This window comes from Olea europaea, chromosome 18 (genome assembly GCF_002742605.1).
Source record: "Olea europaea var. sylvestris chromosome 18, O_europaea_v1, whole genome shotgun sequence".
NCBI classification, from domain to species: domain Eukaryota; kingdom Viridiplantae; phylum Streptophyta; class Magnoliopsida; order Lamiales; family Oleaceae; genus Olea; species Olea europaea.
Window position 1 is genome coordinate 5,389,068 of NC_036254.1, and position 14,926 is coordinate 5,403,993.

At 38.3% G+C, this 14,926-nt stretch overlaps 3 protein-coding genes and 1 pseudogene across 4 annotated transcripts in view; 1 reads left to right on the plus strand and 3 right to left on the minus strand.

The window, feature by feature from the left end:
• Positions 1-126, minus strand: part of LOC111366639 — a 1,395-nt gene extending 1,269 nt beyond the window's left edge. The window contains exon 1 of the mRNA XM_022987352.1: positions 21-126. Within this exon, the coding sequence (XP_022843120.1) occupies positions 21-126 (106 nt within the window). The remainder of the gene's footprint in view (positions 1-20) is intronic.
• A 3,034-nt stretch (positions 127-3,160) lies between these two features.
• LOC111366640 lies at positions 3,161-5,319 on the minus strand (annotated as a pseudogene).
• LOC111367272 (protein CROWDED NUCLEI 4-like) lies at positions 4,966-14,519 on the minus strand. 2 transcript variants are annotated; one of them, XM_022988050.1, is made up of 5 exons: positions 14,071-14,519; positions 6,757-6,979; positions 6,083-6,365; positions 5,917-5,989; positions 4,966-5,832 (listed from the first exon to the last, which is right to left on the minus strand). In XM_022988050.1, the coding sequence occupies exon 5, from the start codon at positions 5,812-5,814 to the stop codon at positions 5,320-5,322; it is 495 nt and encodes a 164-aa protein (XP_022843818.1). In that variant the 5' UTR covers positions 5,815-5,832; positions 5,917-5,989; positions 6,083-6,365; positions 6,757-6,979; positions 14,071-14,519; the 3' UTR covers positions 4,966-5,319. The 2 variants fall into 2 exon arrangements, with proteins under 2 accessions (XP_022843818.1, XP_022843817.1); XM_022988049.1 differs by lacking the exon at positions 6,083-6,365 and adding an exon at positions 7,092-7,292 and having other exon boundaries at positions 6,757-7,010.
• On the plus strand, positions 12,593-13,637 carry LOC111366641. The gene is made up of 2 exons (XM_022987354.1): positions 12,593-12,852; positions 13,457-13,637. The coding sequence occupies exons 1-2, from the start codon at positions 12,593-12,595 to the stop codon at positions 13,635-13,637; spliced, it is 441 nt and encodes a 146-aa protein (XP_022843122.1).
• Positions 14,520-14,926: the final 407 nt, after the last annotated feature.

Below are 14,926 nucleotides of genomic sequence, written 5' to 3' on the forward strand. Positions count from 1 at the left end.
GAAGCCCATTTAATACAAACCACATCCTTTCGTCTTCAGGTCGCCGTCTTCTCCGACAGTTCGTCTTCTCCAACTCTCTTCTTCCCTTTTTTGGAAATTTCTGCAAATGTTGCTACAATCTTCCATAAATATTTGCATATTTCTATAAAGCACTCGAAACAAATGGTTGTTGCCGCCTCAAACGGATTTTCTCCCCGTCTTCCATCTTCCTTCTTCTCTTTCACGATTTTAGGGTTCCACCGGAAGACATCCAGCAGATTTTGGACCAAAGATCGCCGGCGTTAACCTGCTATTTCCTTACACATCTTCCATCTCCAGCCAATAAGGTAAATTTTCATTTTTTCTTAAGATTTTTGCCGAGTCCGATTCAAATTGGAAGAATCGGACTCGTATTCCGTACCGGTACCCGTGTCGTGTCGTGTCGACACGGGTACTCCGGCCAAAATGAAGAGTCCGAGCATCACAGGATAGACTATGGGGCCACTTATAACTTCACCTCGACCGAGCTGGTTCAGAGATTGGAATTGCCCAGGATTGAAACAACCAGGTATGGAGTGATAATGGGAACCAGATTAGCGGTGCAAGGGGCGGGCATCTTTACTGGGGTTGTTCTGGTTCTGTAGAATTTCGAGATAACTGAGGATTTCCTACCTTTGGACTTGGGAAGTTTAGATGTCATCCTAAGCATGAAGTGGTTATCATCACTTCGAAAAATGTCGGTGGATTGGAAGTCGTTAACAATGCACTTCCTGGTAGGGGGCACTAATGTCATGCTACATGGGGACACTAGCCTTAACAAGTCCCTAGTGAGTCTGAAATCGATGATGAAGGCTTTCCGGGAAGGGAGAGAAAGGATTTTATTAGAGTTGGGAAATCTGCCCATCGAGGTAAACATTCCAAGGCCACAAGTACCTGAAGAACTGGACAAGTTTTGACAGAATTTGAAAGCATTTTTCAGGAGCCGGGAGGGTTATCACCTCCTTGGGAGAGGGACCACTCAATAGTTCTACAGGCAGGAACTGCTCCAATAAGTATTCGGCTATATCAATATTCTTGAAGTCAGAAAAATGAGATTGAGAAATTGGTTCGGGAGATGTTGGCTGCAAGTATAATTAGACCCAGCACAAGTCCATTCTCTAGGCCAGTTTTACTAGTAAAAAAGAAAGACGGAGGGTGGCCCTTCTGTGTGGATTATAGGGCATTGAATAAGGCGACGATACCGGATAAATTTCCAATTCCGATCATCGAAGAGCTTCTGGACGAATTGCATGGAGCCTCAATTTTTTCAAAGTTGGACTTGAAGGCGAGGTATCATCAAATTAGGGTATCTCCTCACGTTATTCCTAAAACGGCTTTTAGAACTCATGAGGGGCATTATGAGTTCTTGGTTATGCACTTCGGGTTGACCAATGCGCCGGCCACCTTCCAAGCACTGATGAACAAAATATTCAAGGAGAGGTTGAGATAATCTGTCCTAGTTTTTTTTTTTTTTGCGATATCTTGGTATACAATCAAGATATGGGGCACTTGAGGTGGGTGTTGGACGTTCTTAGAAGAAATCAACTGCATTTGAATGGGAAGAAATGTGTTTTTGGCAAATGGGAAGTAGAATACTTGGGTCATGTCAGATCACAGAAAGGTATAGCTACAGATGGAGCAAAGGTCAGGGTAATGGTGGAGTGGCCAAGTCCGGGCTCTCTGCGTGAGTTAAGAAGGTTTCTTCGGATGACAAGATACTATAGGAGGTTTGTAAAGGACTATGGGAAAATTGTGTGGCCGCTGACTGAAAGATTAAAGAAAAACAACTTCTACTGGGATGAAGTGGCGGAGCGGGCCTTCCAGGAATTAAAAGAGAGAATGAAGTGTGGAGACAGATGCTTCGGGATACGGGCTAGGGACAGTGTTAATGTAAGAACACAGACCCATTGCTTTCTTCAGCCAAGCACTTAATCAGAAGGGTAGAGAGAAGTCAATATATGAAAGGAATTAATGGCAATAGTCTTCGCAGTCCAAAAGTGGTGGAATTATTTGTTGGATCATCACTTCATAATTCGAACAGATCAAAAAAGTTTGAAGTTTTTGTTGGAACAGAAGGTGGTCACTCCCGAATATCAAAGGTGGTTAGTGGAGCTTATGGGGTATCAATTTGAAATTCAGTACAAGCCAGGACTTGAGAACAAAGCAGCTGACGCTCTCTCATGCGTTAACCACTTGTCGGCATTGATGGCTCTGTCTAAGCGGCAATTGTCCAATTGGAGCAGCTGAATAGGGAAGTAGAAGTGAACGACAAGTTACGAAAAATTGCTACTGAATTAAGAATAGACCCTTGTGGTCGGCCTATTCTGTAAAAGAAAGATAGTTATTGTACGAAGGCGTTATTCCCAAATGATCAGCCTTGATTCCGCTTATAATGCAAGAAGGGCATGATGGTTACTTGGGGGCATTTGGGATTTCTAAAAACATATAAGAGGATTGATGTGAATGTGTAATGGGCTGGAATGAAGAAGGATATCCGTCAATATGTTAGAGATTGTGTAGTGTGCCAATAGAATAAATATGTAGCCTTATCCCAGGGAGGTCTGTTGCAACCCCAAACAATTCCTAATTAGGTGTAGGATGACATAGCTATGGATTTTGTAGAAGGTTTGTCAAAGTCGAGTGGCTGAGACACCATTCTAGTGGTGGTGGATAGGCTAAGTAAGTACGCCCACTTTGAATCCTTGAGGCATCCATTTTCAGCAATTAAGGTGGCTGGGGTATTCGTGAAGGAAATCGTACGCCTCCATAGGATTTCGCGTTCAATTGTATCGGACCGAGATAAAAAATTTATGAGCGGATTTTGGGAAGAGTTGTTTAAACTCCAAGGTACAAAACTCTGCCATAGCACCACATACCACCCGCAATCTGATGGACAATCTAAAGTAGTGAATCATACGTTGGAGACATATCTCAGCTATTTCGCTTCCTCTAAGTCGAAATCTTGGGCATGCTGGCTTCCATGGGCTGATTATGGTTCCTATCACTCGGCTTCCAAGTTGACACCATTCCAATGCTTGTATGGGAGGGAACCAACTCTACTGTTAAGGTTTGAAAAGGGGTCTACCCCTTTCTCTATGGTAGAAAGGCAGTTGCTAGAGAGAAATCAGATGTTGGAAAAGTAGTGAATCATACGTTGGAGACATATCTCAGCTATTTCGCTTCCTCTAAGTCGAAATCTTGGGCATGCTGGCTTCCATGGGCTGATTATGGTTCCTATCACTCGGCTTCCAAGTTGACACCATTCCAATGCTTGTATGGGAGGGAACCAACTCTACTGTTAAGGTTTGAAAAGGGGTCTACCCCTTTCTCTATGGTAGAAAGGCAGTTGCTAGAGAGAAATCAGATGTTGGAAGAGTTGAAACATCACTTAATGCGGGCTCAAGCTCACATGAAGCGAACAACGGATGCGAAGAGAAGAGATGTTCAATTCAGTGTAGTGGATTGGGTTTATCTGAAGCTACGCCCTTATCGACAAAAGTCATTATCATCAAGGCCCAATGAGAAGTTGGCCCCAAAATTCTATGGGCCGTTTCCGATGGAGAAGAAAATCGGACCAGTGGCCTACAAACTGACACTTCAATCAACTTTTCACATTCATCTTATTTTTCACGTATCACAACTACGCAAGGCTGAGGGTCAGTCGCACACGATGATGAATATCCCGAACCACTTGAATGAAGAAATGGAGTTGTTGTAGAACCGAAAGTAGTGTTGGGGGTCCGACCAGGGAGAGGAAATAACATCGGGAGTCTGGAAGTATTGGTGCAATAGAAAGGTTTACCGCCCTTAGAAGCCACATGGGAACCCTTTGAAATGTTGAGAAATCAGTTCCCAGACTTCCACCTTGAGGACAAGGAAGTGTCATGGGACGAAGTAATGAGAAGCCACCTATTCAAATTCAGTATTCCAGGCGAGAGAAGAAGTCAGGGACAGAAAAGGAAGACTAGAAAAAAGAAAGTTCTATGCACATGGGCACAACAAATTCAGTTGGGTAAGCTGTCATGGAGTCGGGGGTATATAAGTGGGAAGAAATGGTGAGAAGGGCAGCAAGCAAGTGGAATTTTTCTGGCAGGAGAGTTTGGACCTCTCAAAAGTCCAACTATCAATTGTTTTCTATTTCATTTCCTTTGACCATTCTACATTCAATTCGGTTGTATTCATCCAATTTATCATTAATGAAACGTTCTTCTTTGTTATTATCAATCTGAGCTTCTTTGTGTTGTGATTCTAGAGTTCAATTAGTTGGGAGTTTATCAAAGTACTAAAAGTTTAGCTAATAAGGGTACCATGGGTGGTCTCTTCCAATCCAGGTTATATTATTGCATCTTTTTCATGCCTCCTCTTTTTATTACTCTATCTTTGCTCGAGTAGTGTATCAACACACCTTTTGAGCCACAAAAAAGGAGCAGAGAGAGGTGAAAAAGACTTATGTAACTCTATTGTACAAGGAACATCATGCCCCACCTCGTTGTTAAACATTTCCATTTTCACCTAACATAACTTCGTTTGGTAGCCTAAAATCACTTTTTTGTTTGCTTTGGACCATTTGATTGCAAATGAGATTGTTGCATCTCATGGGCAATTATACGATCTAATTCATCTTTTAAATCCACCAATTTCTTCAAGTTCTCAATCTAAATGAGAATTTCCTCTCTATCAGCATGCAATAATTCCCGGTTGTTTCTCTAATTTCTCCCTCTGCACCTTAAGTTCTTCTATTGAATTATTAAGCTCCACCCATTCCTGGTTTCTCTTTTCGCAATCCAAATTTATTTCTCTTCTCTCAGCATCAAGCCTTCTCATTTCAGAGTTGACATATTCCAATTCCTTTCCTACTGAAAGAAGTAATATGTTGAAGTTCTTTCTTTTTGTCTTCCTCAAATGCATTCTCTCTTTCTTTGAGGTCATTCTCAATTTCTTCACGTCTCTTATCAATGCAGTTCTCCAGCTCCTTTTCTGCATCTGTACATCAAGCAAGAAGTCTTTAGGTTCTTTCTGAATCTTGCTGAACCACTCTGTACGTTCATGCTCAAGTTTACTCATGAATGCTTCTCGATCACGGGAAAAAGACTCAAGATCCTGTTTATACTGGTCTCTTAATGAATCATTCTCCGCTTTCAAGCTATCATACTCATCCTTCAGAAACTTAGAAACGGTTAACTTTTCCTCTGCAATACGCTCTTCTTCTTTTCGTAACTCTTCTCTTTTCTTATCAATCAATTCCCACTCTGTTTCAAACTTTGCCTTCTCTGCTTTCAATTGATCTGCCTCAGCCTCAATTTACCATTTTTGCGCGCTGATCATATCTATTTCTTGCTTAAGTCTCAACTCAAGATCCACTAGCTCATTTGTTTCATTCTTCATTGCCTCCACTTTCTCTTCTATGTCATTAACGTTTCTTCTATTTTCCTCCAACAAGTCCAAAGATTTTTGAAGGTCAAGCTTTATCCTAGTGATATCTTCTTTCTCTTTCTGCAAAAGTTTCCTCTTCAATTCCACCTCTTCTTCAACTGCTAAAAGTCTCTTCTCTTTCTCTGCAACTGAGAAAAACTTCTCTTCTAGCTCCTTTTCCCTTTCTACATAATCTCTTGACTCAAAATTCAAATCTCGTTCTCTCTCCATAATGTAATCCTCCTGCTGCTTGATAGCTAGTTCTCTCAACCCCCAAGCCCGCCTCTTGGCATCAAGTTCTTCTTCCACCAATTTACGCTTCTCTTTCAATTCTACCTCAAATGAAGACTTCCTCATTGTCAATGTAGCTTCTTGAATTTCCATTACTTGATGAATATTATCCCATATATGAATTAGGGGTGAAATGAGATAAGCTTTAGATGCAAGAAAAGCGAAATCAATTTTCCCTTCTAATAATTGACTTACTAGCCAATTTTTCTTGTGAAATGAGCAGTTCTTCCTCTTTCTTGAAAAGGTCACGTTCTTTTTTTATGGCAGCCTATAAGCACGAAAAGAACTCATTAAAACATATAAGATCAGTCTATCTTAGCAACATAGACAATCAAAACAAAAAAGAAAATATTATTTTGACCTCCTCTCTTGTTGACAAAGACATTGCTGTTATATTAAGAGATTGGTTTTTCTCATTAAGGGCTTCTTTCTCTTTCTCTCTCTCTTTCTCTAAGCTCAACTTTGTATCCTCCAACTCCTTCTCAAACCTCTTTAACTCCCAAGATCTATTAAAAATATATTATTCCCTCTGATTTAGCAAAGCTTGTCCATCAAATAATCTTTCTTGTGATTGTTGCTGCATTTTTTGCCTTTCAGTCAGTGATTACCTCTCAAGCTGGATCTCTCTTTCTTTATCATCACATCTAGCAGAATGATGATCAACATAATTACGTGTCAATCATAGTTTTCTGTTAGATCATAATAACATTATTCTTGTATAACAAATGCATTCAAACTAAGACAAGACCCAAAAAAAAAACCATACTACTATGATTTTGTATTCAAAATGAGCATGGCATTCAGGAAGCTTCAAATCTAACCCAAAAACTAGTAATTACCAACGGTGTCAAAGCAGATAATTCGAAGTTCACAAGCATCCATTTGATTAGACTGTTGGGGGATATCAATGTAACGAGGCAATTAGCAAAAAGTCCATGTAACAGAACGTGTAAGAAGACCATTTAGTAGCAGATATACCTAAGACAGAGCAACTTGTTGGATTCATTGAATTGTGACAAATAATAAAGCACATACTCAAATTTGAATGACATCATCCATCTCCTTAGATCATCTTCCCGATCTCCAACTTCTAGCAACCTTCTTTTTGTAGTTCAGTGGAACCAGCTAGCATCTGCTTCCAACAATTTTGCTACATGAAGTTTTTCCTCTGCCTCCATGAACTTCTTCTGAGCGTTCTCCACCATAATTTGAGCCTTTGTCAGTTTATTCTCGGCAGCAACCTTTGCCTCCGCCAATTCTGCACACATCTCATGCAATGACTTTTCAATCTACATAAATTCAAAAAACTAGAAACTATGATGAGGACCATACACATCATTAAAATAAAAGTGAAAACCACTAAATAATACATTTTTAACACATTCTTTCTCAATTCCAACAGCCTTTTTCAAACTATCTTCCCGCTTCCTGGCATTTGCCAAATTAGATGTATGAGTAGCTTGTTCGTGCTTAAGCTTCAATTCAGTAGCAGTTTTAGCTTGTTCATAATTGGAAACCCACTCCTTCTTTTCCAGAATGAGAAGGCCCATGTGATGCTGATGTTCATATATCTACAAATCAAGAACATCCACTTATAACAAAATTAGAATCTCAACAAGCATGTAAAACTTAAATAATGTGCCCAGATTAGGAAGATTTTGTTAAAATATACACCCCAGTAGTACTAAAAGTGCAGAATCACTTGTTGTGAGAACTTTTAGAATCTTTCAAACACAAGAGAAATCAAAAATGAAAAACCCATTCTTAATTCGGAGAAACTTTAAATTAATACACTCCCCGATTTTCTAGAAAAAAAGAAACTCCTCAAAATCAGATCGTAAATCAATCGTTGCAACCAAAAAAATAAAATAAACTACACAAACGATGTAATGAAGAGGAGCAGCCCACAATGGAAGAAGAGATCAGCAATCCAGCACCAGCCAGTTGGGGAAGAAAAGTAATTAGAAACAAACGGCTCTAATCTGAAATTTGAACTTGGGAACGATGCCGTTTCAGCGTGGAATTAATTGTAGTAAGTGTATTACACTTTTGCAAGCCAAACATCCTTTTTATGTTATTTAGCAAATGAGAGGGAAAAAATAGAGTAAGTGGAAAATTGTCAGAATTTTGTACCTCCTTCCTCCTCTCGCAACTTCTCTGTAATCTCTCTCCTTCCTTTCTTATTGTAAATTCTTTTAGTTCAATCAATATAGTACCAGTTGGGTTGTTAAATCCCAATTGATTATCTTCATCTTGTGAGTTCATTGTGGTGAGTTTGGTTGGTCTTGGTTGAGGTTTAGCTCAACCATTACAAGTGGTATCAGAGCAATTAGAATTCTGGGCATGGATACTAGGGCCAAAGCAATAGAGAAACATCTTAAAAAGTTGGATAGGGACGTAGAGGATCTCAGAGAAACCTTTAAAAATGTGGGAATCAAGGTAGAAAGATCGGACCAGACGTTGCAAAATCTGTGTAGCAAACATGATCGGATGGAGGCCTTGGTGACAGAAATGAGCGCTAAATATGAGTCCATGGTACAATGATGGCAAACTGGAGTGGGCAAAAAGGGGAAACCAGGGATAAGCAGAAATAAGGGTCGTCTGTGCAATCCAGAAAAATGTAAGGTTGAAACCACCCAGCCTGTGACAGTGACTGGGGCTAATGGGGATAAAGAAGATCAAGGCTATATGTAATCCATTAACCTAGATCATGCAAGAAATGGAGTGTCAATTCCAATTGAGAGTGTTAAGGTTGGGGGGAGTGACATGGTGTTAGGTGTGGATCGGTTAAGCCAATTCAACTCAGTGGATTTTGATTTCAAACAGAGTAGCATCAGGTTATGTTATGGAGCAATAGAAGTGGAGTTGAAAAGTGAGGTGGACAAGGAAGATATCCTATTGATAGAAGGGGAACAAATAAGTCAGTGGATTCATAAACAACCCTATGGGATTGTAGCTCAAATCCACTCTGTGGTTGAAGAAGAAAAAGAGCTCACTCCTGAAGCCATACAGAATATTCTTGAACATTATCCTAAGGTTTTCATTGAGCCAAAAGGGAATGCCACCTCCTAGATTTAATGATCATAAGATCCCATTGAAAGAGAGAGCTCAGCCTTTCAAAATTAGACCATACCGGTGCCCGTATATACAGAAGGCAGAATTGGAAAGGATGGTAAAGGAGATGCTAGAAACTGGGATTATCCAACAAAGCAACAGCCCTTATGCCTCACCTATTTTGTTCGTTAAAAAGAAGGATGGAACATGGAGATTCTGTGTACACTATAGGCAGTTAAATATGGGACTTAAGGAATGATATAAAAAAAAAAAGAGGGAAAAATATTAAATAGTCTCACCATCAAAGATAAATATCCTATGCCATTAATTGACGAATTTATCGATGAATTACATGGGTCTAAGTGATTTTCCAATATTGATTTGAGGGCAGGATATCGCCAAATCAAGGGAGCTGAAGTTAATATACACAAAACAACTTTTAAGATACCATGGTCTATATGAATTCAAGGTTATGCCCTTTGGGCTCACCAATGCCCCAACCACCTTCTAGTGTTTAATGAATGAAGTTTTCAAGGAATATTTGAGGAAGTTTGTTCTAGTTTTCTTTGATGACATCCTGGTATACAACCCTGATTTGGAATCTCACCGTAAACACTTGTCCATAGTCATGGAAACTTTAAGAACACAACAGTTGTATGCTAAGTGGACTAAATGCTTATTTGGGCAACCCAAAGTAGAGTACTTGAGTCATATTATATCAGCAAAAGGAGTGGCAGCTGACCCATCAAAGGTAAGTGCTATGCAGCAATGGCCTACACCTAACAATATCAAGCGAGGGGATTCCTTGGTTTGACAGGATATTATAGGAAGTTTGTAAAAGGGTATGGGGTTCTTGCTAAGCCTCTAACTGACTTACTAAAAAAGGATAATTTCAGGTGGGATACAGCTGCAGAAAAGGCATTTCAAAGGCTAAAGGCAGCAATGTGCAATACTCCAGTCTTAGTCTTACCTGATTTCAGCTATACATTCATCATAGAGACTGATGCTTGTCATGGAGGTATGGGGGCAGTGTTAATGCATAACAAAAGGCCTATTGCTTACCTTAGTAAGGAAATCTATAATGAGACGTTAGGAATGTCCATCTATGAAAAACACATTATTGGCCTAGTCACAACAATGGGGAAATGGAGACATTATATGGAAGGACACCACTTTATCATAAAGACAGATCGTCAATCTCTTAAGTATCTACTGGAATAGAGAATAACTATCCCCATTCAACAAAAGTGGTTGACTAAGCTCTTTTGACTCAATTATGAGATTCAATACAAGAAAGGTGTGGAAAATACATTGGCAGATGCGCTCTCAAGGAAGGAAGAAACAACTATACAATTAGAAACCATTTCTAGTGTGATTCCTACTTGAATACAAGAGGTACTAGATAGCTACAAGGATGATGAACTGGTTGCACAACAAATTGAAAGGTTGTTGATTAATCCAGAGGATAATTCTAAGTTTACTTTTAACAATGGGATACTCAAGTACAGAGGGAGGCTATATATTGGATCTGGAGGATAGATAATGGAGAAACTAATACAGAACATACATTCCTCTCAGAATGGAGACCATTCAGATATTCAAGCCAGTGTATTCATGGCTAAACAACACTTCTTTTGACTTGGAATGAGCAGAGATATTAAGAGGAAAATACTCCTATAACGTCCCAAATTAAATTTAAATTTAGGACTTCAGCACGCTATTATTAAAGTTAAACGATTTTATTAATTATTAACCAATAGTTGAGGGCCCAAGTAGAAAATTATTTGGGAAATTAGATGAAATCATGCATAAAGCATGTGTAAATATGCTACTTAGTCTTGATTAATGATGATTTATTGACCACATGCATTATTCACACTACATTTCAAGCCAGTGTAATTGATTTGACCACTTAAATAAAGGAAATTGATTTGACCACATGCACCTAGTTTTAAGTTAAATAAATTGATTTGACCACACAATTTAAGCTATTGATTTTATCATTTCATGACAACACACCAGTTAAGCATTGATCTAGCCTATCATCTAGCAATTTCCCTTCTCTTTTCCACACATGGTCAAAAATTTTCACTATAAATAGGAGACAAATCCAACACTAAGTTACCTCGCAACAACTATTTACACACTCTCCCTCTCTACCTCTATAACTTTGTCTTTCCACTTCCTCTCTTTCTCGTCATTTTGATATTAAATATAGTCGTATACTTATACTATCACACGAGAATAATCAACCCCATAAGCATCTCAAGGATCTCTTTTCAACAATAACTCATTTTATCATTTTGAATTGTCTAACGAAAAAATGGTAAGTTATGTTTTATGTTTATGGTGGCTAATGTTTATGTATGTAACATTTCTACAACTACGTTATGTTTGATCCATGTTACGTATGTTTTATCATGAATGGACCGGAGTTTAGTAGCGCTACGCACTAGAATTTAGCACCATATAAGTTCGATCTAATTTTCGTTTCTCCCTATGCAAGTTATGAATTTTTCGAAGAAATATTTATGTGAATTCATTATCCACGCACACTTATTGAAAATTTATCCTCCAACCCCATAAGCATCTCAAGGATCTCTTTTCAACAATAACTCATTTTATCATTTTGAATTGTCTAACGAAAAAATGGTAAGTTGTGTTTTATGTTTATGGTGGCTAATGTTTATGTATGTAACATTTCTACAACTACGTTATGTTTGATCCATGTTACGTATGTTTTATCATGAATGGACCGGAGTTTAGTAGCGCTACGCACGAGAATTTAGCACCACATAAGTTCGATCTAATTTTCGTGTCTCCCTATGCATGTTATGAATTTTTCGAAGAAATATTTATGTGAATTCATTATCCACGCACACTTATTGAAAATTTATCCTCACACCATTATATCTCTACTTTCAGATAATTGACAATTCGAGACAGTCAGCATGGAGATGGCTTATGGTGGCAATAATTTTAATAATAGAATTATTAAATTGTCAAACTATCATTTCATTTGATTTTAAATGTTTTAAGATATTTCTTGTTCCAAGTTAATTTATTAAATTCATTACATTTTTGAATTTTAGTAAGTACTTAAATAATTTATATGATTATTTTGAATATTCTTTCAATTAGTTTAGTTTAGTGACACTCGAACCGTTAAGAATTTGAGTCGTCACAAATCCAATGTGACATTTGTCAAAGGTGTAAAAGGGAACGTGTTCCCCACCCTGGTTTACTACAACCTCCTCCTAAACCACATTACTCTTGGAGCAACATCTCAATGGATTTCATTGAGGGGTTGCTTGCTTCAAAGGAGAAGACTGTCATACTGGTGGTGGTAGACCGATTTACCAAGTATGGGCGCATCATAGCATTGTCACACCCATTCTCTTCAATTACAATGGCTAAAATCTTCTGGGATAACACCCACAAACTCCATGGTACGCCCCGGAGTATAGTATCAGACAGGGACAAAGTTTTCACAAGTGAGTTTTGGCAAGAGTTATTCAAACTGATGGTGACAACTCTACACCTAAGTTCTACCGATCACCCACAAACTGATGGGCAAACTGACAGACTCAACCAATGTTTGGAAATGTATCTGAGATATATGACTTTTCATCAACCAAAGAAGTGGATTAAATGGTTGTCCATGGCCGAATGGTGGTACAACACCACCTACCATACAACAATTAAGATGAGCCCTTTTGAAGCTCTGTATGGCATTAAACCACCACAATTGGCTCTGGGACCCTACCAGCAAATCAATGTTGCTGCAGTGGAGGATTTGGTAAAGGAAAGACAGTAAATGGATCAATTCCTGAAAGAGCATTTTGCTCAAGCTCGAGCAAGGATGAAATTTTATGGTGACCAACATAGAGTGGAAAGAGTATTCCAGGTAGGAGATTGGGCGTATTTGAAGTTGCATCCCTACAAACAACATTCAGTGATGACAAGGTCTAACCAGAAGCTGGCTGCCAAGTATTATGGCCCCTACCAAATCACCAGAAGAATTGGACAGGTTGCTTATGAGCTGCAGTTACCCACGTTCCTCCACGAATTCATCCGGTATTCCATGTGTCATTGCTTAAGAAGAAGATAGGTGATAAGGAAGTTCCTATTTTATTGATGCCAGATGGGAGGGTGCAGTTGAAGTATTTTAGGGAACCCATGTTAGTGCTACAGACCAGGATAGTGATGGCAATTTACCCGCCCCACCTCACCCCGAATGGGGCAAAAAAACCCGCCCCGTCGCGGGACACGATCCCCCAGCCTCGAACCCTTCCCGTGAAATTTTTATTTTTTATTTTTTATATAAAGGTTAGGTTTTTACTTGTTAAAATGAGTGGGAAGCAGAGTTGAGTTTTTCATACCAAACGTGAGCATTCTTTTTAGCTTCCATCCTTTCGTTTATGTATTTACACTAGTAACCCAGAGATTGAAGTTGGCTTTGAAGTAGGAAATGGAGTAAATTTAATTTTTCAAGTACAAATTACTCATTAAAACTGGGTCAAATATTGTTCATTTGTATGGTAAAATTATCCACGTAAAACTAGCGCTTTACCTATTTATTTATGTATTTTTTTTTTACTTGTGTTGTAAGCTCAAGCACATTTCAATAAGGAAAAATTTCATATATAAGAGATTAGGATGATCCATTTTAAAATTAAAGAAATAAGATCTACAACTTGACTGGAATTCAAGAACACTATCCACTCTTTCAACCTTGGGGACAAGGTCACTTTGAGGGGGAAGTATGTAATGAAGAGAGGCAGCCCACAGTGGAAGAAGAGATCAGCAATCCAGCACCAGCCAGTTGGGGAAGAAAAGGAATTAGAAACAAATGGCTCTAATCTGAAATTTGAACTTGGGAACGACGCGTTTCAGTGTGGAATTAATTGTAGTAAGTGTATTTCGCTTTTGCAAGCCAAACACGTTTTTTATGTTATTTAGCAATCGAGAAGGAAGGAATAGAGTAAGTGGAAAATTGTCAGAAGTTTGTACCTCTTTCTTCCTCTCGCAACTTCTCTGTAATCTCCCTCCTCCTTCCTTCCTTATTGTAAATTCTTTTGGTTCAATCAATATAGTATCAGTTGGGTTGTTAAATCCCAGTTGATTATCTCCATCTTGTGAGTTCATTGTGGTGATTTTGGTTGAGGTTTAGCTCAACCATTACAAACGAGTAAAACAAAATATCAAGAAAAACACAAAATCCAAACAGAGAAAAAGGAAAGAAAACGAACAAAAAAGAAAAAAGAAAATACATAATGAAGTAGAGAAAAAAACCTTGGCTTCGAGTTTAGCAATATGGGCAATGAGAGCCGCCTTGTCTCTGCGTTTGATGAACTCTTCATCGAAACCCGCCTCTATGAGTTTTTTCCATACGACTTCATCGCTTAAAGGGGTTTTCAAAAGCTGGGTAGAACCAGAACTTGGGTTTGTCAAAAGCTAGGAACCAGATTTTGTGGTTGTCAATTTTATAGTTGCCGGAGTCTTCAGAATCACTCTGTCCGATTGAGAACTCGGACTCGCCATTGACTAACCAAAAACCCTAGATTTCAGTGCTTCAATCCACTATTTTATCTTGAGAATGCAAGAAATTTGCCGTGTTTTCTCAACTTTCTTGATTTTGCTTTAGTGAAAGTTGTGGACTCTACTACTGAAACGCTGTTTCTTTTCTTTCCAGTTTTCCTCTCTCCATCTAATAGTCTATAACCGTATTATAAAACTCCCCTTTTTTTCCTTCCTTTGATCAGGTTTAAATAAAATGGAATTTATATATGACGACGTTTTAATGAAAGTTAACAAGAGACAATAGAGTATATTTTCCTGTTATATAACTATTAGGCTCTGTTTGATTGGTTGTGCTTTTCCATGGAAAATGGAATTTGACCCCCATTTTCCAATTTTTGCATGTTTGATTTCCTAAATTTTCTAGGGAAAACATTTTCTTGGGTTAGAATTGACGCGCCCCATTTCTTGGTTTTTCTTTCTTCTTCTTCTTTTATTTTTTTTTTTTTTTTTTTAACAATGAAACCAAATTGTATGAACAATTGTAAAAAAAGATATCTCTTAAATTGACAATTTACATATAAAATAAAGTTAAACGAACACCAAAAAATACTTTCATTTAAATATTTTC

Coding starts and splice junctions, on each gene's coding strand:
- LOC111367272 (XM_022988050.1), bottom strand. CDS start 5,814: ATGGAAATTCAAGAAGCTACATTGACAATGAGGAAGTCTTCATTTGAG.
- LOC111366641 (XM_022987354.1), top strand. CDS start 12,593: ATGGATCAATTCCTGAAAGAGCATTTTGCTCAAGCTCGAGCAAGGATG. Junction 12,853..13,456: donor TTCCTCCACGAATTCATCCG/GTATTCCATGTG, acceptor TTAAAATTAAAG/AAATAAGATCTACAACTTGA.